We start from the raw sequence: 25,927 nt of genomic DNA, 5'->3' as shown, positions 1-25,927 counted from the left end.
GATCTCGAAACTAATGCTGATGACTGTCTCTCTAACATAACCTGAAGGGTGATTGATCCGGCAAAATTCAGACGGTAACAAATCGCAGCAAAAAAGACATCCGCCCATCTCCACCTCCAATTCCATCTCCATCTCCATCCCAGCCTCGTATCGTGTGTGGTATCATATCGTCGTGGATAACAGTTATATGCAAATCATAAAGTGGTCGTTCGTTGCTCCCCTTGTCAAGCCAGCAAGCTTTCTTGACATTTTTGCGTCGTAGTTGCGCAAGAGGGGGGAGGGGAAAAAAAGGAAATTCGTGGGTTTGTGCGTGCGTGCGCGTGTGCTCGACAAAATAGGCCCGTGTGGTAAGTAGAGTGTGGAAAACTCTCTTCCGCTAGGTATCTGATCTAGAGATATTCTTTGGTGGTTCCGGCGGAAATGTGCGCAACTACCGACTCTCCAAGTGAGACAAGTGGCGTTCGGCGTGGCGCCATTCATGCACGCCCGCGCAAAAGACCAAAAGGATAGGATACGCATGACCTTGTGTTACCGTCGTAGTGCTGCAAAGGGCGGGGTCGGGAGGTTGCGAAAGGTGAATGCTCATAATACTGGTCGTCCGTGTGCACGTAGTGCAGGTCCACAGGCTGCACTCAAAACTCCAACAATGTTGTGATGGTCATGCTCGGCGGAAGCTTTTCGCCACTGTCGTACAGGCGCAAAGCATGGACCCCAAATGGCCCAGTCTGTAATTGCCTCGGCTGTACGAGGTACATGGTATCGCATTGCATGCTCAAGCACAAAGGGATGAATATGACGCTTGCTCATGTTCATAAGGATGTCGTAATGATGCTGTGAAGGAGAATGAATCAAGCCCCGGCTTCTTCAAGCACTTGGTGCTGCATAATGGATTGTCGCGCCAGGAAGTCCTTTGGCCACCACCTGGTATGTCGAGGATGAGGACAGCGGCGTAAGTAGCTCTGTGGAACCATCCTCTTTGGCGGCTGCAGCAGCAGTCAATCGAGGCCGCATAGTCGAGGGTTCGTTGAAGAAATCGTCATCTCGGTGATTCTCAAACGAGAATCCAGTGCTGAAGAGCAATCGCATTAGATTCTTGATCATGGTCGCCGACGAGTAGTTGTACAGAGGATATTGATTCAAAGAGAAAAAAGACAGACAAGACTGAGAGAGAAATACTTACAAGACAAAGCCAAGCAGATATGCTGCCATTGATATGGCCAGCCCTTGAGGTTGGGGGGTGGTTTGAACAAGTGGGGTGAGAGATGTCGATGTCGTTGCTTGCATCAGCTGTGACCAAAAAACTGGGTAGCGATGCGGGGGGTGGTTCCCAAGAACCAAGAGACCCAGTCACCAGTGGAATGACTTGCGGGATCGGATGATGGGCTTGTTTTCCGAGGGGATACGCGGCTTCGAGCTTCGCCAAGGGGGGAGGGGGGTCAGTTGAGTGGATGTTGGGGGCAGAAAATGCTGGTGGCTGGGGTTCGTTGATGTAATGATGATCGAGCCAAGTAACAGAGATATCGATATCGCCCAGAGAGAGCGAGAGAGAGAGGAGGTCCACGTGTCTATTATATGTTTGTTTTGGCCATCAAGTGTGTAGTACGCAGGAGGAGGTATGGCGTTGTCTTGGAAGGGGATTTCGTGATCTGAGGCTGATGGCCCGCTCCCTCGAGTCTAGGATTCTGGCTGACGGTGGTCCACGAAAGCCTCAAAGCACTTTTGGGTTATTGTTCCTTCGCATGGCCAGGAGGAGGCTTTCGGGGGGTCGCTAGCTGTCCCCATTCTCTCCTATCCGAGGCCACAGGTCGATTCGGTGACCGCGGAGGGCGGTGAGTCTCCCATGCCATTGAGTTCATCCAGACCAGAGGCTGAGCGCCTGGAACAATGTACATGGGTCGACAATAGCGGTTAACTACCGAGTACTCCGTACCTCGACGTCCAAGGTGCATTGTTCCAGGCATTCAGAGCTCCGCAATCCAACCCCTTGTTGTGGGAAGTTTCTCTCGAGATTGTTCAATCCCTCCAGCCAGCCTGCTGAGTCCGCTGAACGTTTTCTCCCTTGCCTGGGGCTGCCTGGTAAGAAAGTAGTTGTTGTCCGTTTCGGGTGCTGGCTGGGGGATGCTGAGGGTCGCTTGCGTGACGTTGACACTGTTTTTGGCACATCTGTGGGTAATCGGGGCGCTTGAGGGTCTCTTGGGGGCGCAGCTGGGCAGGGCGCGATCCACCAGAAGCTTCAAACCCCCAATGGGTATCCAGATTTTGCCCATGGCTTGACCTGGACAGGTCTAGGCTCTGCGTTCAGATCTCCATAGCTTGCCGTGCCAGGGTGATGACAACATCTGCGCCAAAAATTCCTCATGATTGCGTGGATGGGTGTCGACAAGTCGTGTTGCTGGCCAACTCCTGAGGTGTGCACAGTAACCAGTACCTTATGTCGGCGAAGCTCAAGGACAAACAAGGTGTACGAAGTATGTCTTTTTTGGTTTCTGGCGCAAAGGTGTCCTGCCTAAAACATCGATAGCCCCATTGTCGGAGTGTTGTCCCGAATACCAAGTCCCTCTCCTGCTGATCACAGTTTCACCTGCGTGCAGCCACGAGGAGACACCATGGCGGTGATGTCGAAGGTTGTCTCCTGAACTCCCATAATAGATCGAGCGCCCTGAACTCGCTCATGAGGGTGCGGATGAACAGATAGGAGTCTCCCTTATTACCATGCTTTCCTGAGACACTTTGCCAGTGTGATAAAGCCGAATGCAATAACACCAATCATCAATGACTCACTACTCAGATAGGCTCCGAGTCCGAGATCCCCTGTTATCCCTGAAGACTCCCTCAGTCGCAAAGTGTGCGTGAAGGGGGTGTTCCTGTGCGCAGCAACTGTCAGCAGGTGGCGGAGACGCTGGACGTGTACCTGCAAGTGGCTTACGCTGGGTCTTGATGATCAAGGGTTCTCATGAAGTGCGGTCTGTCTCGATACTGCGTTCCGTGTGCCACATGATCTTGGACGGTCCATAGATCTCAACATGGCGTGAGATCTTCTCTGATCTCTTACGCCCAAGGTGCGAAAGTTGCTAGCACGGTCTGAGCTGATCTCATGAAATGGGGAGCAGGTTTTCCAGGTTGTCTGCACATTGACAAGTGACGCAGTCAAAATCGCCGATTCATCACTCTTTGTGTATAGATGGTTGTCGCCATATTTCAACTTGATCTACTCTGTTGAGACTCAAGTGTAGACTCTGGTAGGTGAACATCGCGCGACCCAAGGAGCAGCAACCATGGATTCCGTCAATATGTCCCGGATTGGTTGGCAGCCGTTTGGATATGTGAATACCAATAGGCTCGAGGGACCCAGGCCAGTTCAACAGCCAGAAGTATTGGTTCCATATCAGAAATGTATTGTGAAATTCCCAGCTTGTGATATCTTCCACTTTTGCGTCCTTGAACTCATATCCTGCGACGAATAGGCCGAGACGCACACCGATAGTGCGTCGAAAGTGTCCTTGTTTCAGATCAAACTTCACATGACATTTGCAGGTCTTTCCCCGGTTGAAGGAAGGTAATGAGCGTTGTTCTCGTGGGAGAAAAGGAGGTCTTAACTGAGCACGCGCAGAGGTTGACTTTTGCCCGTGAAAATGGGGGTTCACGTGCGATCTCAGACAGCAATCGCGGCAGAGGCTTGGAGACAGAGCGGCGGTACCTGTCGTGGCTCTCGGTGAAGTCTTCAACTCCACGGGTTGAGCTGATGGCTAAAGTGCGACTGCGTAACTCGCGCCGAGCGCGCCGCTTTCTATCCTCCCACCCTCCCTCTCACCTTCGCACTCACCTCCCTCACTTCGCTCTCACCCCTCCGTCCTGGAACCTGCTCAATCACATACAGCGCCAGTTAAGACACTAAAAACGAACCCGACCCGACGAGACTCGAGCTAGAAGGGATCAAAAACAAGGACAAACTTCTCGAAGATAACGTCAGGATCGTGAGCGCCATTGTGCAGTAAGGCCTTGCAATGTTGAAGCATACACAGTCGAGAAATCAAGCGTTACGGCACCACATCCACGATCAAGCGACTCACTTGACCGAGAGCCAAGGGAGATTGCAGATTTGAACAGGAACATGATTTGGAGCTTCGGGGGCACAGTGAGGTCGACCAGAGTCCCGAGCCACATGGAGAAGTGGAGGAGGAACACAAGCAACAGCTCGGTCCCCTCCTTCAGGAAGACGAAACGTGTGGCATCCCAGTCTGAAATTCCAGCACCGAGTGAGCAGCAGGAGCAGGACCTCAGGAATCTTTGTCAGGGATCCGAGACGAAGTTCAAACAACAGCGCACGGCCGACCACGACCTCGAATTGCAACCTAACAAGCAGGCTAATGCCTTCTAGAGCATTCGACCACAATTCAGTTTTAGATGAAGCTCGCGAATCTTCAAGCCACCATCAAGGAGAACCAGAAGTGCTTGACTTCATCCAGGTCGAAATCCGAGGCTGGGGAAGCGACATGACGGACAAAGACTCGCGCATCGAGACGCAGGACGAGCAGCTCGTGGCCAAAATCAGGAAATCCACTAGAAGGATGCCACGGACAAAAACCACCTGCGCATGATCGACTACAAGGAGCAACACCTTGGCAAGCGCAATGAGAGTCTGAAGAACAAGAAGCGCAGAACACCACCCTCAGAAATCAGCTCGCTAGCTACGGTGTGTATTATGACGCTACAGAAGAAAGCAACAGTTCCTCCGAACAGGACGGGACTTTCATCGATGAACCATATTCCAGCCCGCCCTAGATGAAGGCTTATGCAGCGGTGACACCATCGAAACCCCCGCCTTCGACATTCCTGCTCCAGGTCTGATTCCTATTGCCCTTCCCGCTTCGGGCGTTGTCTACTCCGAGTCCGATGCCGATCTTGACTCCGGTTTGTTTCAGCCCCGGCCTTGGCCCCATCTCCGCCCTCCTCTAGTGCTGCCACATCTGTCTCTATACCTCCTGCCACGACACGTCTGGCTTGGTCACTAGTGTCTGCTCTTCTAGACCCTGTCACAGCACCTGTCCCATGTCGAGTCCTCAGATTTGACCCAGCTCATACGGCCACTTCGGCAGCAGCCAATCAGTAACCCTCGACACTACAAAGACTTGTCATCAACACAGTCCAGAGGCACAAAAAAGAAGACGAATTTGGTGCTAAGCCTGTCGGAAGAGGAGAAGTCTGCTGTTCCACAACGCCTCGACTCGGGATAATACATCGAACCCATCGTTTTTCGACCGAAGGACCGGGAAAGTAGCACTCTCCTCCTTCGCTCAGCTGTACTTCATGTGCTTTACCTTGATGCCGGTCAGGTTAGTGTCGTGCTAAAGTAGGTCGACCGTCGTTTACTCATGAGCAGGCCTCGACTTCTGGGTGGATCTGCCGCTTTTGAGCAAGCCTAACATGACGACAAGTTGTAGGTGGCCCCTGCTCAAGGACAGATGGATGGACTATACTATAATGCGAGGTCTATAAGGGACATGGCTGCTGTCACCGTGCTGGACCGCCCGGACCCCCTTCACCTCCGAACACCAGATGCCCTACAGACCAATGTCATTGATAAGGACCTATGTATTCGCCCATGTTCGCGTCTCCATGCCGTTCCCGTATGTTGGCTGCATTATAGGCATGGGCAGACGCAGCGTCAGTCATGGCGCCCGGATCGGTCATGTATCTCAGCAGATCGTCGATTTGAAGCTCCCAATTCCCTCCCGCGGCGCTTGCGTGCTCGACACTCGCTGCCACGGTATCTACCTGTCGTGACGGCGGCTGCATCGCCTGAGCGACGTTATACCCAGAATATCCCGACGTGGGAAAGCTCTGAGCCGGGTGTCCGGAGGAAAAGTCAACCGATCGGCCACGAGGTTCGGCGCCCACGGGTGCGGAGGAAAAAGTGGAAGACTGTGCTGAATGAGGGGGAAATGGAATCGTGTTTCTTGAGCCCACATTGTTGGCTCCACGGCCGCTGTCTCCGTGTAGGGTATCCGACGTAGAATATGGCGGGCCGCGGGCGTCGTCGTCAAAAGTCAGAGCCGCCCCGGGATTGGAAGCCTGCGGTTGAGTTGTCCTGTTTCCAGGAAGTGGCTCCCAGATATCGGATGCCTGATCAAATGAGGCTGTCTCTCTCGTGCCGGCAGTATTTTTGCGCCCGATGTGAGTATACACACTTGAATCAGCGTAATCTGAACCGCCTTGTCGAGCGTTAGCATACGTGGAGTGGCGTCTGAGTGCGTCAGAATCAAGACTCTCTTCGTCGTTTCTTGTCGCGGTCCCGGGAGTGGACATGTAGGATGTTCGCTGTGATTTACGTGACTGTTCCGGGACATCTGCCTGTTGACTGAGTGGAGCAGTCGATTGCCTGTGGTGCACCTGACCTTTGGGATCTGGTGTTTGATAGGTGCCGGCAGATACTGTGAAGGAAGAGTTGCCGTTTTGTTCGACCACAGCGTCACTGGTTCTCTTTGCTGTGTTTCGGTCGGCTGGGTTGGTGCCTTTCCGGTCCTTGCGACCGGTTACAAACGTGATCATCCCTTTTAATTCCGCCGAGATCGTTTCGAGCAGCTGGCTCAGCCCTTCGGCAGATGACCAGTAGGGGATGAGCGTGGTCGAGATAGTAACCAGCATTTGCAGCCTATCGAGAGACCCTAGGGCGACCAAGAGACTAAAAGGCGACCCCTTCGTTGACGGAAACGGAGAGAGGCTGTGGCGTGTCACACTCAAAGGAGGATCCGTGTTTGTTTCTCCGTTGGCGCTTCGTTCCCCTAGAGTCGCCGACCGAATTTCGTAGCTGAAATGGACCGCCGCGGCTAGGATCGATGTCATGGTACTAAGCCAACAGCTCTTGATCCATCCCATATCGGCCATGTGGGTCAAAATAGAGACGATGCTAACTGCAGAGGTGTGGCAGAGAGAAGAGCATTGCTGTGACTCGATATCGTCTCTGGGCATCTGGATACTCGCCTGAGCAGCACCTTCACCTGGGCCGGAGGCCTGCTGAGCCCAGGCAACGCTGGGAGAGTCCGAGGTGAGGCCATAACCTGGATCCAGTCCCATTGGCTCAGTCTTGGTCCTTCGATTCAATGCAATGATCGCCATGTAGTAGTGAAGATGCAGTTGAGCAGCAAAATTGTCCTGAGCTGGCATTCCCGGCTGACCCATGCTCGGTGGCAACTGCATGCACCAAGCGGCCAATCGAGCGTTCAGGTTCATCTTCGCTGCTCTCATGCCCATTGAACCCTCTCCACCAAGCCTTCTCTTCACTCCAGGGGAGTGGAGCTTCAACATTTCCCAGATTAGGACGCACAACGAGATGTTGGCCAGGCAAAAGTCAACGTTTGCGGTGCAGACAGCTCTTACAGCACCCGTATCGGGGTCGACCTCTTCCTCATGGAGATCGTCTTCCGTGAGCAGAGTTTGATCACAGTCGTCCAAGTCGAAGCTCACCGGCCGGCCATGGTTCAGGGCACACAAAATCTCGGTCTGCACCACCATCCACCACATCGTCCGCATACGTCTCTGGCCGCGACGACGCATGGTCATCGATGCAAAGCGCCGGTGCAAGCCCAAGCCGAGCGCGATGCGGCTCGCAATTCCTGACCAATACCACGCGTTGGCCGAGACGTCGTCCCCCGAGTCGACATGCCACGTCAAGATCAACGCAGCTTGGAGCAGAAGCAAGCGGTCATTCTCGTAACGCATGTCGAACAATGTGCGCACACGGCGATACAGAGCTTCTTTGATGGACGACCGAGCGTTTTGGACGGTCGGATGAGTGGAGACATGCGCCCCTGCAAGCAGGACACATTGTATCAACAACAGAGCCGGGGGCTCTTGAGTAAGAGCTGTGCCGCCGTCGGTGCCACCCCCATTACCCGTGCTGGCTTTAAGACGCCGCCGAAAGTCTGCTTCCTGAACCACAGGATATCCTGGGTGAATATATTTGAAATATGCGTCTATCAGCTCGACTCGAATCTCGCTGACAGGTAATATGCCAAGGTCTGGGTCTGGCAGAGTCGTGAATGTCCAGTGTGGTGGTTCATGTGCGCCGGAGCTTTCCCGTGGTTGAATCACTGGTATAGCACGTGCGGTAGAGGACGAAGCGGAGGGCTTCCACGGAAGCGTCGATCGATAGTGCGGAAAGGGGTAATGGAGGCAGTCCGGGCGCTTTGTTCGGGCGTTGACCAAGTGAGCCAGATTTGAGACAGTTGTGCCGACATATGCCCAACGGCTTTGTGGAGTAGCCGGAAGGGTATTATTGATTTCGGTGCGATAAAAGGTGGGTAAGGCTGAGCGTGAGAGATGGCCGTCTTCCACGGACCGTATGATGTCGCTGGTCGACGGCGAGGTCATTGACCCCGCCTGGCTAACCAGCTCGGACTCCTCTTGTTCTTCTGACCGACCATGATGTGTTGGCGGTAAGCTCTGCTCATGCTCCCTTCCAGTCGGGTTGTGGCCTGATACGGGGGCCTGGCCGTGGGAGGGGAGTCGGGAACGAGGATGACGCCGTACTCTTCTGAAATTCTCGCTCAAATGAAAGCTGATTCACGCAGGCATCAAGTAAGCTATCATCTTGACGGATAACAATCGTCTCACCATGTGTGCTTACCTGCAAGAAATGCCGGCCTTCTCGCACGGGGCACAGGGCACTTGTTCCTTGTAATTGCATCGGACCTTGCGGCGGTGGCAGGTATCGCAGGCCATCGGATCGGCTGATGTTCTTTCTGCCACGATCAGTGGACAGACGTGGCTACCATACTGTCTGTTGATACTTCATGTCCGTTGTTATCCAGCCTTCTTAGTAGGATAGCCTGATCATCCCTCATCTCTCATCCCTGCAGGTACATAAGTCGGGGGAGACATCCGGGGTACGAAGGAGAGAACCATGTTGGCGTCTCAACAACAGAAAATAAGCAGCCGAGGCGAAGCGCTAGAATTGTACTGGCCTCAGATAAGGGCAGATATAGATCGGAGGGTCGAGCGGAGGAACATGTTCGGTTAGGCCCTGATCGCAGGCCCAGGTGGGCCCGGGTTGATTGAGATTTGATATTGACCAGGAAGATTGCGGCGAAGGTGGGCTTAAGCTTGGCATGTCTTGGCAAGGGTCTGCGCTGTTATTGATCATCTGCATTTGTTGCTGATCCACATCCCGAAAGTCAAGAGTGTTTAGGCCAGTGACATGAAGAGAAGATTGAATGGCAACGGCGCTGGCGCTGATAACGACCTAATATCTAATAGAACCGCTTGATCCCGTGCACTGGTGAAGCCACAGCATGGGATACTTGATAACAGCGAGGGCTGACAAGTATTGGCAGATTCATGATCACGAAATGTATGCTCTGAATTCAACACGTGGTCCCCTGATCGCGGATGCTGATGCTTTCCTCGATAAATCCAGACACCTTGAAGCGGAGCTACAGGAATTGACCATCCAGACGGAACCTCACAGCTTTAGAAGGCGTCCTTTACTCAGAATAGCGAGTCGATTCGGCGTTATGTCCGCAACCGTGCGGCATCTATGTGCGCCTGTCAGAGGGCCACTTGCACGGTAATGAGTTTCGAGGGGAGAAAACATACCCAGCTAATGCCATGGTCTGGCGGAATTCTTGTGCGAGAATCTCCACAGCTTTTGTGACGCCTTGTTCGCCGCCAACCTAGAAGAATGCACGCCCGTCAGAAATGGGTCGAAGACGATGAAAGCAGAGTCCAGCGCTGAGGCGAGCAAACATGGCGGAGGGGCAGGGCAATGTCACAAAAGAAAAGGTCGAAAAAGAGGACAAACTCACCGAGAGACCCCAGATCGGAATCCGGCCAATGAAGACCATTTGAGCACCCAGCGCGATAGCCTTGAAGATGTCGGTGCCCTTCCTGATACCCCCATCGAGAGCGATCTGGATCAATCTCTTGCCGTTAGGGTCAAGGGCTGCGGGCGCGCAATCTCTTAACGCATCCAGACTGGCGGGGACCCCATCTAGCTGACGGCCGCCATGGTTGGAGATGACCACTCCGTCCAGGCCGTACTTGATGGCCATCCGGACATCTTCTGGGGTGTAGATGCCCTTGGCCCAGATCTGAAGTTTGGTCTGTGATTTCAACCATGGAATGACCGTCTCCCAGTCCTGTTTGGTATCTTTCTCCGTCTTCACAACCGACTTGAATCCTCTGGCACCCTTGTTCACGATTCCTTCTTTTTCCGCGACGCTTGCTTCGAATTTCATATTTGGGAAGCTCACACCAGGCGGCATCTGGAAGTTGTTGCGGTATTCGTTCAAACGTCGCCCCAGGACGGCCGTGTCGACGGTGAGAAAGATGCCCCTAAAGCCAGCCTCTGGTGAGGAGGAAGCACAGTCCACCCAGTCAGCTAATGTTTTTCTCGCTGCACGGAGGGGAAGAGAGGGAAGACTGGTGGAATCGTTCCACTACACATGAATGGGGGACTGAATGGAGACTCACTTTCAATCCTGCGGAGCGTTTGCACTGTCCGACTCCGATCTTTCATGATGGTGAGATGCATGAGATAGGGATTCCCACGGCCTTCGCCCGCGACATCCTCAATCGAAGTTGTCGAGTAAGACGATAGACCCATAGGGATTCCGGCTTTGGCCGCCGCCCGTGACGTTGCGAGTTCACCGTCGGGGTGTGCGAGCTTGTGTGCGGCAGCAGGAGCAAAACCGAGGGGTATTGGCAGCTACATCGAGAGCCTTTTGTCAGCGATCCTGCTTATGGTAACGACCATGCGAAGTTCCTGTCTACCTTCTTCCCAAACATTTCAATGCTGGAATCGAGTTCCGACACATCGACCAAGACTCGTGGCCGAATCTTGTAGCGGTTGTATGCCGCTTCATTATCACGAAGACTATGTCCGACAGTCACACATATAATTAGCACACGTCCTTCTTACACATGAAGCGAGGTCGGCAGTAGAGGTAGTCAACAAAGCTGTCCCGCAGGCCACAGATTTGATGTTTGAAAATGCTCTCCGCCACTGGCGTAATCCAGTCTAGGCTTGGAGCCTGTATAGAAGTACAGGTGCTTCGGGGCACAGATGCGTACGTACGTTATCATATCGTCCGCTCCGTCATTAAAATAGTCTGGCCATAAAGAAAATCGAGTCAGCACGAATTCAATATCTCGGCCACGCCCTCAGGGAAGAGAACCGGTGAGATGGATGCTTCAATCCCAATTTGCCTGACGTTACACAGGAGTATATTTGGGGAGCTCACCTCTATACATCTTCGGCACCTTCTTCTGTGCAAGTTCCCTAAGGTCGTTGATGGTCAGGACTGTTTCGAGGTCGTCTGGTCGTCGGGGCTCGATGACTATGCTGTCCAGATACCCCTCCACAGGATGATCTGCCGTGGAGATTTTGGCAGCTGGTGCCATCTCTGGCACGTCGGTTGGAGGTCGGACCAGAGTACTTGTCGTGCTGAATGCCATTGTTGCCGCAGGTCAAGTTTCTCCAGTATGAAAGTGAGCGTATCTCAGAGATGCAATAAGAAAGAATGAAATACTATTCAGCTTCACCCCACGAAGGACGCCGCTTCACTCAAGCTCGACGCGATCCGACAACGCCTTACGAAAAAAGACAGAAAGAAGGAATTTCAGAGCATATCCAAAGACCAATGGATGGTCTCGGGAGTGCACAGACGAGTTCTCCAACAAAAGGGCGCCCGAAAGCACCTCGACACGCCGACCCGGAGATCGAATAGACACCGTTCGGGCTTGAATAGGATCCTCTCGAGACAATCTACACGGACCTGGCGATAGTCAATAGCCGGGTACCACTGGGGAACCCTATCACGCCTTATTTAGATTCGAGTACCCGGCCTACAGTACAATATCGCAGGGGTGGTTCTTCGGCCCCGAAATCCGTTGGCGCGAGGCCCACTAACCACGATAGAGTCTATAGAGAGGTTCTCGGCGCTGATATGAAATGTCTCGCGTCTATCAGACGGATCCGGGGTTCTGTTCTGTTGTCAACAAAGATTGCGAATGCATGTTGACGAGATATCAGCGTTTCCAGGACTCAACTCCTTCGACTCATTGTCCGGGTCCTTATCGTCTAGGAGTTGGGATTTGATTGCTGGCTGCATAACCGAGTCAAGATATTGAGTCCTGGCAATACTGCAAGAGAGCAAAGGTCCACATGGCATTCTGTGCACACGTGTGCGGTTAGTATCGCCCGTGGTCCGCTTTTTTGATCAGTCGAGATCAAAGGCCTAACACTGCCGCCGCCACATTCTTCAACGGCTGTGGTCGGAACGTAGCTGATCTACCGTAAGTCAACGTGCTGGCGAGATCCCTACCGGGGGAAGGGAAAGAAAGACAGAAACTAAGAAGGACCACTGCAAAGAAGTTACAAGTGATGACAATATTTATATCTAACTCCTGGTATATGCTCGGTTCTAGTAGTTTCAATTCAAGTCGCATGGTCCCCCTAATGGCCATTGGAACAACAAGACCCTTGTCCATTAGTTGTAGATTCACCATTGGTCTGCCCTTTCAGCTGATCTTCGTAGAGGACGCTTTTGCTGAAGAGCTGACTGCTCTGCGGCACGTCCATGAGCGGGTTCTCTTGGAAGAAGCCAGAGGGCTTGAGAGAGACTTGGATCGTCTCGCAGGGCATGATGGGGTAATCCTCGACGCGGACATTGTGCGTCAGTGAGATGCAGTGCCACAACACAATGTCTTCATTGTCCACGTTGTCCTTCCTGTTTGCCCAGGCAGCCACGTCGCCGCTGCCGTCCTCGGTGGCCTTGTCCACGGGGAGCGCGATGCTCTGGTACGTATAGTTGCCACCGGCAAAGAGCTCGCCGTCCCGATACTTGGTGACCCAGTAGGGGTGGGTGGCGAACCTTGCTCGCTTCCCATGCTGGGAGTCCGGTTGTGCGAGCAGCATCTGCCTCATGGGGCTTGCGATGGCGTAGGCCACGGGCTGGCCGGAAACAGGGTTGATCGAGTTCGGGTTAATGATCTTGTACACGCGGTTCGGCGCGAAATCGGCAGAGCCAGCTTCGGTGATCTTGGTCTTCTTCACTACGTAGCCGACACCGTAGGGATTCAACTCGTCATCCGGCGCCATCGCTTCTGAGTCTTCCATCACAATGGTGTTGGCTGACCCGTCGAGGTTGGGATCAATCCGAAGAATAAACACTGTTGCATAGGTTAGATGAGCGGGGAGGAGGGAGGGGGCGGAATTCCATACCATGCTGGTGATGAGGAGCGAGGACGCCTTGATTCACGACAGTGCCCCAGGGCACGGTAACGCCATGGTCGATGGGTTGTGTGGCCACGATACCCGTCGCTTTGATCTCATAATGCAGACCAGCTGCTTGGTCGAAATGGAAGGCAAAGATGTAGTCGTAATTGCCAACCGTCAGGATCGACTGCAGGACGAGAACCCGAGCGCGGGTGATTGAAACCAAGCCGCTTCTGTTGTTGGTGTGCTTGTAGCCGATGCCATTGTCGATCTCATGCATGCACACGGCATTCGGTTTCGGCACCGCCTCGCCTTTGCTGTTGGTCACCACAAAGGAAAAGTATTTGATAACTCCCAGACAGTCACACCCAAGCTGTAGGTTGTTGGCCGAATTGCCGGCACCGACATCACCCAGGTCGAAGACGGACTTTCGATTGTAAGGGCTACGAGGATCAGCGTAGGGGACGACCATTTCACTCAGCGAGACTCGGTAGAACAACTCCCTCCCATCGTAGGTCACGTCGTTGATCACCATGCCCTCTCGGAAATTGAAAGACAGCCGGAAGCGCCACTTCTGCCATTTTATAAGATATCCGTCGACGGTGAAGGATGTCCCTTCTGGCTGGGTCACGATGAGCGGTTTCAGGTCCGTCCGTGCCGGCTTTTCTCTCAGGCTGTGATGAAATTCTTGTGCCTTGTGAGGGACAAACTTGGGGCTCGTGTTAACCTTCGCATCTGCTCCGGTCGGTAGGTAGATGATTTCCACCAGCTTCTTGGACTTGTTCTCAAAAACCGGGGCAATCGGGAGAGGGAAGTCATAATGATTAGATGCGTTCGTGGCGCGTTTAGGGTCTTTGCAGAACATGTAGCACTGTATATGGTCATTAGTGGTGGGCTTTACGACGCGCAGGAGATGCCCTACCTGAACCCTACGCTCGTGTTGTATCTCGTCTTCCCGGCCGTACGACCAAGTGTTGCACACAACTTCTGTACCTTCGGGAAGCTCGAGCTTCTCTATAGCCTTTTTGACCTCGGGATGTTCGGGAACCGTCAGCCGCATCTCTCGAGTCTCGTCCACATCTCCCCCAGGATACCCATTTTTGTCCAATTGCTTCAGTTGCTCGACTTCCTTGGTCTTCAGATTGACCACAGCGCTGAAGAAGTCATAACTGCCTCTGAGGAACCAAACAACCTGAGTCCTTCGCGGGATCTCGGGAAGTTCGGTCTTACCAGCCCGCTCAGCGGCCAGGTAGGGTAGCAGTGCCTTCTTGATGGGATTCAAGAGCGAGATGGCTTTGAAATGAACCGCACCCTCGGCATACTTGGATCTGATGAGCTGTGCGGTTTCTGTAATCTCTTCCGCCGTGATGGGGTCAAGCGGGTGAAGGGTTTTCACTGGGGTTTCGCTGATTGAACCCATGTTTACTCTGTAGGGAAATTGTGCCTTCTCCCCGGTTCGAACTCACTGGAAAGACCTTTACTGTCATAGACAAGAAGCAAGCTCTCAATGAGATATAAGGGGCTGTGATGCGTCGCCCACGCGTATACGCGCCCTATAGCAACCTCACCTTGCTCATTCTCTGTGTGTGTCCGAGAGGAGTGAAGTCGGCTTGGGAGATAAGTCGGGGCCGAGAGCCGCAAGCTTTTAACAACATCGATATTCTGCTGGTCCGAACCAAGGTTCATAACAGATGTTGAACTCCTTGGCAAGCTAGCTTCTTCGGGCCAGAGAGACCTTGAGACGTGGCTGTGTGTATCTCGGAGCATATCCTTCGGACTTCTTTCTGTACTGGTAGAGATATATCGGTGATAGCAATGATATTGAAAAAGGGCCAAGCCTCAACGGCCGAAACCCTTTATCAACCTGGAGCGGAGCTTGGCAAAGCTTGGCGGATCCACCGGCGCGCGGGGCCGAGTTGTATGTACGGAGTATCTCGTGGCCTCAGGGTGGGTCTTTCCGCTCTTTGCTATCTTCCGTGGGCTCGCTTTTCGCTGCACTTATCGTGCTCTCCCGATATCCAACCATGGTGAATACGGCCTGGTCAAGACTTCTCTATCCTTGTCTCCTTGTGTGTAACGCCCCAACCGGTCGCCTTTGTGGTATTGATGCAGCATATCCAATTCACGAACAGATAGAGCATGGCCGAGACTTGATAGACGGCTCAACTAACAGGACAAGAACTTGACCCCGTGTCTGGAAGGGAGAAGCTCAGAAGGTCTATCAGATTCGAGGCAGGAAATCAATGCCTCTTGATAAGAACCAAGGAACTTGCACATGTGTATATGTCGGGAGTGGTCTATAAACGGCTGCGATCCCCTCCAGGAAACGTGAAAGGCTCCCAACGGGCTGCGAGTCTTCCATCAGGCCTCTCAACCTCTCAACCTCTCCAGCTCTGTCCTCATTCCTCATTCAAACTATCCACAATTGTTGCTCTTCCTCACAATGGATACCAAGAAGGAAGCTGTTTCCGTCGTCAATGATGGTTCAAGCACCGAAGGGAGCACTCCTGCCGCGGGAGAGACGACCCCATTGTCTCCCCCAGATCCCGGCCTTGCGAAAAGCTTACAGTCTCGCCATCTCATCTTCTTCTCACTCGGCTCCTCAATCGGCCTTGGGCTCTGGCTCGGATCAGGTGCCACGCTGGCGAAAGGTGGCCCCGTGAGTAACGTGTTGGGCTTCCTCTTGGCCGGACTCATCTCTTGGGCCGTTGCACAGGCTGTCGGGGAGATGGCCTGCAACTACCCGATCCCTTCGGCCTTTCCACGGTGGACAGAAAAATTCCTTGACAAAGCTCCCGCCTTCGCCCTGGGCTGGGCATACTGGATGTCGTCCACCCTCGTGCTGGCGGCTGAGATCCAAGGTGCGTGTAATGTGATCCGATACTGGACCGACTCCCTGCACGTCTCGGTGTGGGTGACTATTTTCCTGGCCATTATTCTCTTCGTCAATATATTCCACGTCAAGGTCTTTGGCGAGGTGGAATTTGTCGCGTCCATCATCAAGTTCTTCTGGATTTTTGTGGTCATCATCATGTTCATTGTGATCACCGCTGGGGGCGCGCCCAACCATACCACCACCGGCTTCCGGTACTGGCGGGAAACACCCTTCATCAACGGATTCAAAGGATTCCTCAACGGCCTGCACAACTGCATTTTCTCCATGGCCGGCACTGAATTCATTGGCCTGACAGCCGCAGAAGCTCGGAATCCCAGGAAGTCAGTCCCCAGAGCCGTCAACACCATCTGGATCCGACTTGGGCTGTTCTACATCGGCGGTTCCTTCGTCACAACGTTGTGCGTGGACCCCCGCGACCATGACTTGTTTGGTGCCTCGGGCACTAACGCCAGTCCCTTCGTCATCGCCATGCTGCGGGCTGGTCTTCCTAATGCCGCTCATGTGATGAACGCCATCATCTTGCTCAGCGTCCTATCCTGTGGAAACGCGTTGGCGTATGCTAGCTCCAGAACTCCGATCGGGCTGGCACAGATAGGCATGGCTCCGAAAATCTTCCTGAAAACAGACAGCAAGGGTCGTCCGTGGCCAAGCATCATCATGACATTCGTTATTGGTGGAGGCATCTCCTACCTCAACGCCACCGAGAGTTCCTACGAGGTCTATGCGTGGTTGGCACATCTGGTCGGTCTCTGCGCGCTGTTCAACTGGTCGATGCTCTTCACCAACCACATTCGTTTCCGCAAAGCATGGAAGACTCAGGGCTACACCAAGGCTGATCTCCCCTGGGCGACCAAGTACTTCCCGTGGTCCTCCTTCATGGGACTCGGGCTATGCCTCCTGCTCGTCGTCAACGAGTTTTACCTGGCCGTGTGGCCTCTGGGACTGCCATCTTCGGCCAAGAATTTCTTCTCCAAGTACGTCTCCATCATTGTCATCGGCTGCATGTACATTGGCGCCAAGATCTATTTCCGTGGCCCGTTGTACCTCAAGAGTGATCAAGTCGATCTCATCAGCGAGCGCCGGATTTATTCGGCCGAGGATCTCGAAGAGGGTGACGAAAAGAGAACGTTTGCAACGATCAAGGACTTGGTGACAAAACCAATGAAGAAGATAGGCAATTAAGATCGCTAGAGTAAGATGGGATATCTTCACAGATTGACGTTATGTGAGAGAGAGAGTAAAGCAGCGCTAGGGACAGACTGGCGATGGCGATAATGTACAAGAGCGTTGGAGGTACTGATAGGGTCACTTGGGGGCCTGTTGTGGTGACGAAGCAGCGCTTTTGCTAGTATTTTGCTGTCTGTAGTTGAACATATACGTCTGTTGGTAAATTTGATTCAATCATATCCTGCGACTTGACACATGTCCTCGTACTCCTAACTCGCCATGTAAAGTTGAGATGCTAGATCGCTGGCGCCTAGCGCTGAAGAGAACATTGGCGGGAATCTCAGCAAGGACTGAACTCGAGCCGAACTCGATATCCTAGCCACACTGTCTCGCTGTATCTGGACCTGCGTGCGCCACACCGTTGACACCGATAGTTGCAAAGTCCAGGTGCTATGTGATTCACCCTATCTAAGGTATACTTCCAATACATGACGACTTGACGCGTGAGAAGGGAGGGAAAACTGATTCGATGGGGGATAGAATAGCTTCTCCACTTTTACTCACACATGTGGTAAGCCTGTGGTATCCTAACCTTGTTAGGACTAGTCGCCCGGTCGCTTTTGCTGCGAGTACTCCGTACCGAGTCCCGAGTATATTGCCAGCATGACTTCCTGACAGATACTGTTGGATGGAGTGCCTATCAAGGTTCTGCCCAGGGCGATGTATCTGATTCGGGCGTAGAGCGTAGGGGGGTCTGCTGTGGTTAACTATCCTATCTGTGATGACTTATTTGCTACCTTAACTATCTCCTGATACTGCCGGTCACTGCGTCAAGACTCCATATTGTCGCCTGGTCTATGACCAAACCATTTGATCCTGCGTGCAGAAACAAAAGATCACAGTTCTATACAGAGCTGTCCCACGCTTCTAGATTTGCCTCTTTGGTGGCAGATCCTTTATGATGCCCTTTCTCTCCTTGGTCCTCCACTGAAGCGCCTTCATCAGTTCATAGACTAGTGTCAAGGTGGGAGCCTCGACCCCCTTGCTCTGCGCGGCTCTCAGCGGTTCGCCCAGGATATTCTCATACTCGCTCAGATTACCCTGTTAGGGGAACAAGAGAACAAAGGTCAGCGGCGTCAATCAACGCGGGTCGATGAGACCGTGGAACGTACCTTGGCAACGTCCTGCATCATACTGGGCTCAAAATAGTCGTCAATGGCCTCGGCGTTGACAACGCTCTCAATCAGGTTAGGATCCAGCTCGACGCCGTGTGCGCCGGCCACTGCCACGACCTCGTGCATCAGAGGTCTTATCAAGCCATCGATGGGGGACTGGGACAGCCTGAGGCGGCCGCTGTCTAATTGCGTGATGGCGCAGACGGGGTTATAGCTAGCATTGTACATCAGCTTCCTCCACCGGCGCCATGTCACCGTGTCATCTAGCTTGCACTGGACTTTCCCGCCCGCGTTATAGATCTCGACGAAACGCTTGGCCGCAGCCACACCCTCTTCTTCGGGAATGGTAGGGTGCTTAAAGGGCCCGACGAAGACGCGGTCGGGGTCGTTCTGCCAGATATGGCCATGAGTGGTCTCCTTTGCGCCAATGTGCGAAATCCCCGAGAGAACAATGTTGGTGGGATATGCTAGCTGCACTGGATGCTCAATGTTCAGGCCATTCTGGACGAGAACGATCACCGTGTGTCCTGGAGTTACAGCAGGAGCGATGACCTGCGCAACGGTCGGCGGTACGTCGGGAATGTTCTTCGTGGTAACGACGATGAAATCGAAAGGGTGCATGCCATTCTGAACGGTGGGGACGGCGTTGACAACTGTCTCAAGCAAGAGGAGTGGTCATTAGCCTGGTTAAAGGAGCCATGCGAGCAAACTTCTGCTTGGAGTGAGGCCATGAAACGGAGCAAGTTGGCGACTCACTGGCAGTGGGCTTCCACCCTGATACTTTGCCATGATCAACCGAGTCGAAACTGAATCCCTTTTCCATAACAGCAGCATAGTTGGATCGCAGCACGGCCGTCACGCTGGCCTGTCCGCCGGATTCAAGGGCGTATACTCCCATGGTTCCCACCCCGCCGGAGCCAACGAGGAGAACATTTGCCTTGCCTGCCATCTTTTGCCCTTGTATATTTGGTCTGAATAGCTCGCGTTGGGTATTTCTGTGCTGCTGCACCTTCTCCTGGTCTGGATATACACCGTTGGCGCTTCAAGAGGACAGTGGCTTAAGATGAAGAAGGGACGTGGACGAATGTTGGCAAGACAACTGACAAAGTGCTGTTTGTCATAATCTTTGCGCGCGTAGACGCCTCATCAACGCGACCAGCTGCGGTTCTCGAACGGGGCTAGCCCCATCGTCGTTGGTCGGCCGTCGGTCGTGCTATCTATCTTCCCAGATGGGTGGAGCTCCGATCAAGCCAAACCATGAGATGCTATCTCGGGGCCGAGAGCACGACAGACCAAGTACTTTCAAGCCACCAGTAGTAGCCCTCAACACCCATTTTAAACACTCTGAACAAATCAAGAACTATGGCCCCATGACAGGGCGTACTGCTTCCGAAACGGCCTCCGAAAGACAACCTCGGTCAGGAATTCCAGAGGCTCTCCTTGATATGAAATAGTGGCAATAGGAGAGGTAAAAGGGGTCCTTTCATCAAGCACACAAATTTAAGAATCCACAGCGAGGCTCGCACAGAGAATGCCGGCCCACCATTCCAGCTGCCGGCTTCCGCCCTGCGGCAAAGGCTGACTATTTTCTAGGTCAGATATATTGCCAGCAGAGAACTCCGATGCCCGTGGGAGAAAGTGCAAGAAATGATATTGTATTCCATCTTGCTCCCAACGGTACTTTCCCCACTGTGGTGCAACAAACATAATGCTATTCAACAACAAGAGTGGCTCGCCTGTAGTGGCCGAGACTGACCGTGTTTCCATCGACATGAATACGCCAATGGACGCCGAAAAAGGCCAGAGCCAAGGCGGAGCAGAGAGCAAACAAGTTGTATCCCTAAGCCAAGAGGCGTCTTCTTTCGAGGCATGTTATTCCAGTTCTGACCTGGATTGGATGTTCAGCCGTCAAAGGAGGACAGAGCTGACTAACACTTGTTCTTGTGCCAGGTCACCTGGGAAGGGATAGATGATCCTGATCGCCCATTGAATTGGTCCGCGAGACAAAAATGGACGTTGGTGCTGCTCGCGTCTGCTTCAAGCTTTGCAACCCTGTCCGGAGGTACGATGATGGCACCTGGAGTGCAGGATATCAGCCGCGCGCTGGACCTCAATGTCGAGACCACCCAGCTGAGTCTCTCCATCTTCGTCGTATGGTATGGCTTCGGGCCTATGTTTATTGCTCCAGTGACAGACATCTATGGGAGAAGACCAGTCTGGCTGGCGACGGGACTGTGGTTCTCCATCTGGAATATGGTATGCGGGTTCAGTCACAATAAGTCTCTCCTCATCGTGGGACGCTTGTTAGCAGGTCTGGGCGCCAGTTCGAGCTTCGGGGTAAGTGAATCTAGAGATGGATGATGTCCCAACGCAAACGGGCTGACCATCCAATCGTGATATAGATCTCCAATCCAATCGTGAGCGACTGTTTTCCCCCTGCGAAGCGAGGCCGAGCGTTGGGAATCGCCACGACCATGCCTCTCCTCGGCCCTGCTTTTGGTCCCATCGTCGGAGGCATTCTCGTACAGGCTGCCGGATGGCGTTGGCTTTTCTGGACGCTGTCAATATTTCTTGCGACCATACTCATTCTTGGGTATTGGCTATTCTATGAGAGTTCCAACAACACTATATTGAAGCGCAAGGCAGCCATGCTGCGCAAAACAACGGGAGACAACCGATACCACGCGGCAGGAGAACTTGAGTCCCGGAAGGCGAAACTCACCCGGAGCTTTGCTCTGCCATTCCAGATGCTTTGCTTCGAGCCCGCCATTCAGATCATCGCAGGGTATCTATCGGTCAACTTTGGCACTGCCTACCTTGTCATGACAACCTTCGCGAGCCTGTTTGTCGATGAATACGGGTTTTCCGCTCAAGCAGCCGGCCTACAGTACATTTCGGTTGCGATCGGTTTCCTGGGGGGTGCTCACCTGGGTGGTCTGGCCATGGATAAAATTTACAAGAGGCTGAGGAGGGCTGGATCTGCTGAGGCTGCGCCTGAGGTACGGGTCCCGCTGATGCTTCCTGCCGGCATCATCTCGGCTGTCGGTCTTTTCTGGTACGGTTGGTCGGCGCAAGCGAAGGTGTTTTGGTTAGTCCCAGACATCGGCATCGCGGTATTCAGCTTCGGCAACGTCATGACGACGCAGTTGTCGCAGGCGTATGTGATGGACGCCTTCGCGGGTTCGGTGGCCTCGGGCGCTGCTGCAAGCCAGGTGCTCAGAAGCGTGACTGCGTTCGCATTCCCGATCTTTGCCCCGGTCATGTACCAAAATCTGGGATATGGGTGGGGTAACAGCATTCTGGCATTTTTATCCCTGTTTCTAGGTTTGGCCGGTCCAGGGGTCCTGTGGGTGTATGGCGCACGTCTCGGGTCAAAGTAGAGATCCAGAGCCCACATTTCCATTTCCGCGTCTGTGGATTGAGGGATCACCGAATACTGATATCCTCTTGTGACTGAGGTTGGCGGGTCCCAATATGGCTTCGGCGCATAGCCTGATCAATTACCAGACAAGTGCCAGCCTCACTGTGCCTGGCGTGAAACTTCGGTCCCGAAGCCTCGTCTTGGCGTGCTTGGCATTCTATATAAAGCCAAGCCAAGCCAAGGCCTTATCTGTGGTTGAACAGCATAAGACAACAGGTGAGAAACAGCACAATCATCCGTCAGCATTATGATTCTGGATGAGCAATCCCTGAGGAAGTATTGGTCAGTTCTTGTAGTGGTGAATCAGGATCTGTCTTGGAATGCTTTGCACAAATCCACAACTAAACCTCTACACATTGATAGAGGTAAACTAACCATCCACTGATTTTACCACCTTACCCCTGCCACAGATACACAATGTACGATTTAGTGATCGTTGGAGCAGGTGAGTCGCTTGTGGCGCCAAGATCAACGAAACACTGTTAAGCTCCCGAAAAAGGCATTCATGGGCTTATCATGGCCAAAACGTATCTGGATGTCTATCCAAGAGCTCGCCTCTTGGTTCTAGATTCGGCGGAATCCATTGGAGGGACATGGTCGGAAAATCGACTCTACCCGGGCCTCCACTCCAACAACCTTGTAGGATCTTATGAGTTCTCGGACTTCCCTCTTGACCGAGCCGCGTTGGGAATCAGCACTGGAGGTCACATACCGGGTCCAAAGCTGCACCAATACCTTCAGGCCTTTGCAGCTGAATTTGATTTGACCAGGCGCACGAAGCTGAAGTCGAAAGTTGAGGTTGTCGAGCGTCTGTCTCCGAATAAATGGAAAGTCAGTTATAAAGGTCCATCCAATTCGACCGAGAGCGTGGAGACGAACAAGCTCGTCATTGCAACTGGCCTTACGAACAATCCATTCCTGCCTCAATTTCCCGGTCAAGATGAGTTTGAGGCTCCCCTCTTCCATGTGAGAGATCTCAAGGACCGTGTGGATGGACTGGTACAATCCGCCACGAACGTCCTTCTGCTTGGAGGGTCCAAGTCTTCGTATGATGTGGCCTATGCCTTTGCTTCAGAAGGGGTAACGGTTGACTGGATTATTCGCGAGTCCGGCCATGGTGCCAACTGGATGTCTCCATCTCTTGTTACGCCTTTCAAAAAGAGACTCGAAGGTCTGGTCGGCGTCCGGTTCTTCACCTGGTTCAGCCCGTGCATCTGGGGTGCCCAGGACGGCTTCGGGTGGGTTCGCAAGCTGCTACATGGTACCTGGATCGGAAGATTCTTTGTGGACAGGTTCTGGGACATTCTGACCGCTGATCTTGATGAGCGAACGGGATACAACAAACACCCGGAAACCGCAAAGCTGAGGCCAAAACTTCCCACCTTCTGGCACGCCTCTTCAGTGTCCATCTTGAACTATCCCACTGACTTCTTCGAGTATGTCCGTAACGGGACTATCAAGGTTCATATTGCCGATATCGATCATCTCTCGAAACGAACAGCCCATCTGAGCGATGGCACAACAGTCACAGGGGACGCCTTGATCTGTTCGACGGGCTGGCATCACCGACCTTCTATGAAATTTCTTCCAGAAGGACTGGACGCAGAGCTGGGAATTCCGCATGATTCTACCAAACCAGAATCCGACCTCGTCAATCGGGCAGACGAGGAGATTCTTAGTCGCTTTCCCCGGCTGAAACACCAGCCAGACACAAACCAGAATCTCAAGACTTTACAAGCGGCAACAGACGAAGGCGTCGTCAACCAGCGGCCTTTCCGGCTATATCGCTTCATGGTGCCACCTGCAAACATTGATGATTCCTCTATCGCTTTCCTGGGTATCATTTTGACAATCCATACTGTCCCGGTCGCACAGGCCCAAGCCCTCTGGATCACAGCATACCTAAACAACCACCTCCCACCTCAGCAACACAGTCCCACGGAAAGATTTGACCCGAATGCCGTGGCCTACGAAACGATCTTGCAGGCCCAGTTTGGCAGATGGCGCTATCCAGCCGCATCCGGGAAACAGTTTCCGGACTTCGTGTTTGACGCGGTACCATACATCGATATGTTGTTGAGGGATCTGGGGATGAATTTCAGAAGGAAGAACAGCTGGTGGGCTGAGATCTGGCATCCGTATGGACCAGAGGACTACAGAGGCCTGGTAGATGAATGGCGGCTCAGAATAAGTTGAGAAGCGTTAGCGTCTGCTCTTAGGACACTCTCGACAGATTCGTCGCCATCCGATTGCGAATGGAAGTGGAAGCCTGCTGACGGATGCTGCGGTAATAAGGAGGCAAAAGTGGAAGAGACGTGTATGTCCCCAGTGGCGCCATCAGCAGAGAAAGCGACCCCATCCTCTGACCATGGCGCAGCAGACCCAATATGTCTGCTCATAAGAAGCTTGGTACAGGGGCATTATGAGGTCGATGAAGCTGCACCGAACGCGAGGTTTCACTCCGCACGTGGCAACACAATGAGGTCTTGTCCTGTCAAAACTGAAACTGGTGCAGGGATATGTTTATCGATCGACGGTTGTCTTGCCCACAGGAGCTTTATACAAACAAACATTTCTTCCTCAAGTTATCCCTAACTATCTACTCGTAAGCTGCACCAGTTTACGTATGTGTAGTTGTTCTCCGTGGTTTCACCGGACCAAGACACTTTAGATCGAAAAGGGTTCGCTGGAGATTGCTTAGGGAGCCCAACGTTGATATCCCTGATAAGCGAGCCTAGTGTCACGGTGCAATACGAGGAGGTAGCCATGGCTGCCATGGCACCCAGGGGTAAGACTTTGCTCTGTAAAACAAACGCGCTATTGATGGGATGACGCCTGATGACGAAAGATACAAGATGATTGGGACATAGCCGATCTGACATGTGAGCGGAGATCCATCTGGATAGAGGCGTGTGGGCGCAGGTGCGGCAAATGAAAAGGCACGAGGAACGAGCTGCGTCTGCGTCATGGGCTCTGTGGAAACGGATGATTCGTCGAGGAGGACGCGATTCGAGACTGATCAAAGGCGAGGGAATTTGCAGGGGCAACAACGGCGGCCAGAGAAAACGTGATGGGAGTGGACGCCGTGTGTAACGAGCGAGTCTGGGACGAGGTTAGTGGAGGCGAGAAGCTCGCGGCCGGAAATTGACAATTGATTGACCACAGGCTGTGATTGCAACTCAGATGCCACCATTGTGGCGATGCCAATCGAGGTGTTCATGGGGTTTGAACGAGAGAGTGGCCGGAGAGAATTGTGCGTGGTTTCTGGTGAGACAAAGAAGATGCCTCCAGTTCAAGAGAACCTTTTGTTCGTCTGTTGTTCATGAGCACCCGAAGTACTCGTGGGTAAGGTGGTAAGTCAGCAACAATGAACTAACAAAAGCCAAGGAAAATTACTTGTGGCCTGGTGGTTACCCCATAGGTATGTACCTTCCAGGCACTGAATATACCTACTAAAGCCCACCGGGCCACCTAACAGCTGCTCGTCAGCCCACAGGCGGCCGCGAGAGCCCACTGGCTTGTTCCTGACAGTGCTTGCGATCAGCGGAGCCTTATTAGACAGCACTGCCGTTTCGCCCAAATTTCAGGCCGGGGTTGCGAAATTCAGTCCCCGCAGCCAACTCCATTAACTTCACTAACCCTCCAGCTTGGGCTTTTCCCGGCCCCGGCTAGTCAGGGCAAGTCAGGTTAGTGGCCGCTCAACGAGAATCTCTCATACGCCTAATAAAGCCACCCATTCGTCGGGGCACCATGAAGAGGCCCTCCGTGGGCCCTGATCTCACCAGTAATACTACCTGTCTGGAGAAGGACTGTGCGCATTGGACCTGGAGCCTTGGCAGCCTGCAGCGTTGCTTCTCTCGTCTCCTTTGTGTCTATGCAAGATCGTTTGCTTTCAGCATCTTGTGCTGTACTTCGTACTTTGAGCAGGACCACTGTCCATCGTCTTTCCTTTCTGTCCTTCTTTGTCACTTGTTTCCAACTGCAGTCATTCTTTTGGTACCTCACCAGAGTCATTCGTTTAATTAGTCCTCCAGTTGCTGCTGTGGAATCGT

The 25,927-nt window shown here is 53.1% G+C and overlaps 6 protein-coding genes across 6 annotated transcripts; 3 read left to right on the top strand and 3 right to left on the bottom strand.

Moving 5' to 3' along the window:
- Nucleotides 1–5,574: 5,574 nt before the first annotated feature.
- On the bottom strand, nt 5,575–11,454 carry AYO20_08499 (hypothetical protein; the record flags this gene model as incomplete). Its single annotated transcript, XM_022646775.1, has 7 exons — nt 5,575–8,487; nt 8,627–8,741; nt 9,595–9,671; nt 9,804–10,345; nt 10,471–10,705; nt 10,771–10,873; nt 11,249–11,454. The coding sequence occupies 7 exons, from the start codon at nt 11,452–11,454 to the stop codon at nt 5,575–5,577; spliced, it is 4,191 nt and encodes a 1,396-aa protein (XP_022497219.1).
- A 1,000-nt stretch (nt 11,455–12,454) lies between these two features.
- AYO20_08498 (hypothetical protein) lies at nt 12,455–14,636 on the bottom strand (the record flags this gene model as incomplete). The annotated part of the gene is made up of 3 exons (XM_022646774.1): nt 12,455–13,170; nt 13,223–14,087; nt 14,139–14,636. 3 exons carry the CDS (start codon nt 14,634–14,636, stop codon nt 12,455–12,457), a joined length of 2,079 nt encoding a protein of 692 aa, XP_022497218.1.
- Nucleotides 14,637–15,659: 1,023 nt separating this feature from the next.
- AYO20_08497 (hypothetical protein) lies at nt 15,660–17,294 on the top strand (the record flags this gene model as incomplete). Its single annotated transcript, XM_022646773.1, has 1 exon — nt 15,660–17,294. One exon carries the CDS (start codon nt 15,660–15,662, stop codon nt 17,292–17,294), a length of 1,635 nt encoding a protein of 544 aa, XP_022497217.1.
- Nucleotides 17,295–18,206: 912 nt separating this feature from the next.
- Nucleotides 18,207–19,403, bottom strand: AYO20_08496 (hypothetical protein; the record flags this gene model as incomplete). The annotated part of the gene is made up of 3 exons (XM_022646772.1): nt 18,207–18,380; nt 18,452–19,107; nt 19,211–19,403. 3 exons carry the CDS (start codon nt 19,401–19,403, stop codon nt 18,207–18,209), a joined length of 1,023 nt encoding a protein of 340 aa, XP_022497216.1.
- A 1,121-nt stretch (nt 19,404–20,524) lies between these two features.
- On the top strand, nt 20,525–21,834 carry AYO20_08495 (hypothetical protein; the record flags this gene model as incomplete). The annotated part of the gene is made up of 2 exons (XM_022646771.1): nt 20,525–20,791; nt 20,857–21,834. 2 exons carry the CDS (start codon nt 20,525–20,527, stop codon nt 21,832–21,834), a joined length of 1,245 nt encoding a protein of 414 aa, XP_022497215.1.
- Nucleotides 21,835–22,391: 557 nt separating this feature from the next.
- AYO20_08494 (hypothetical protein) lies at nt 22,392–24,071 on the top strand (the record flags this gene model as incomplete). Its single annotated transcript, XM_022646770.1, has 1 exon — nt 22,392–24,071. One exon carries the CDS (start codon nt 22,392–22,394, stop codon nt 24,069–24,071), a length of 1,680 nt encoding a protein of 559 aa, XP_022497214.1.
- Nucleotides 24,072–25,927: the final 1,856 nt, after the last annotated feature.

The sequence above is a fragment of the Fonsecaea nubica genome (assembly GCF_001646965.1).
Source record: "Fonsecaea nubica strain CBS 269.64 chromosome Unknown Scaff68, whole genome shotgun sequence".
In the NCBI taxonomy this organism is placed as follows: domain Eukaryota; kingdom Fungi; phylum Ascomycota; class Eurotiomycetes; order Chaetothyriales; family Herpotrichiellaceae; genus Fonsecaea; species Fonsecaea nubica.
The sequence above is the reverse complement of the archived record's forward strand: the minus strand, read 5'-3'. Positions and strand labels throughout refer to the sequence as shown.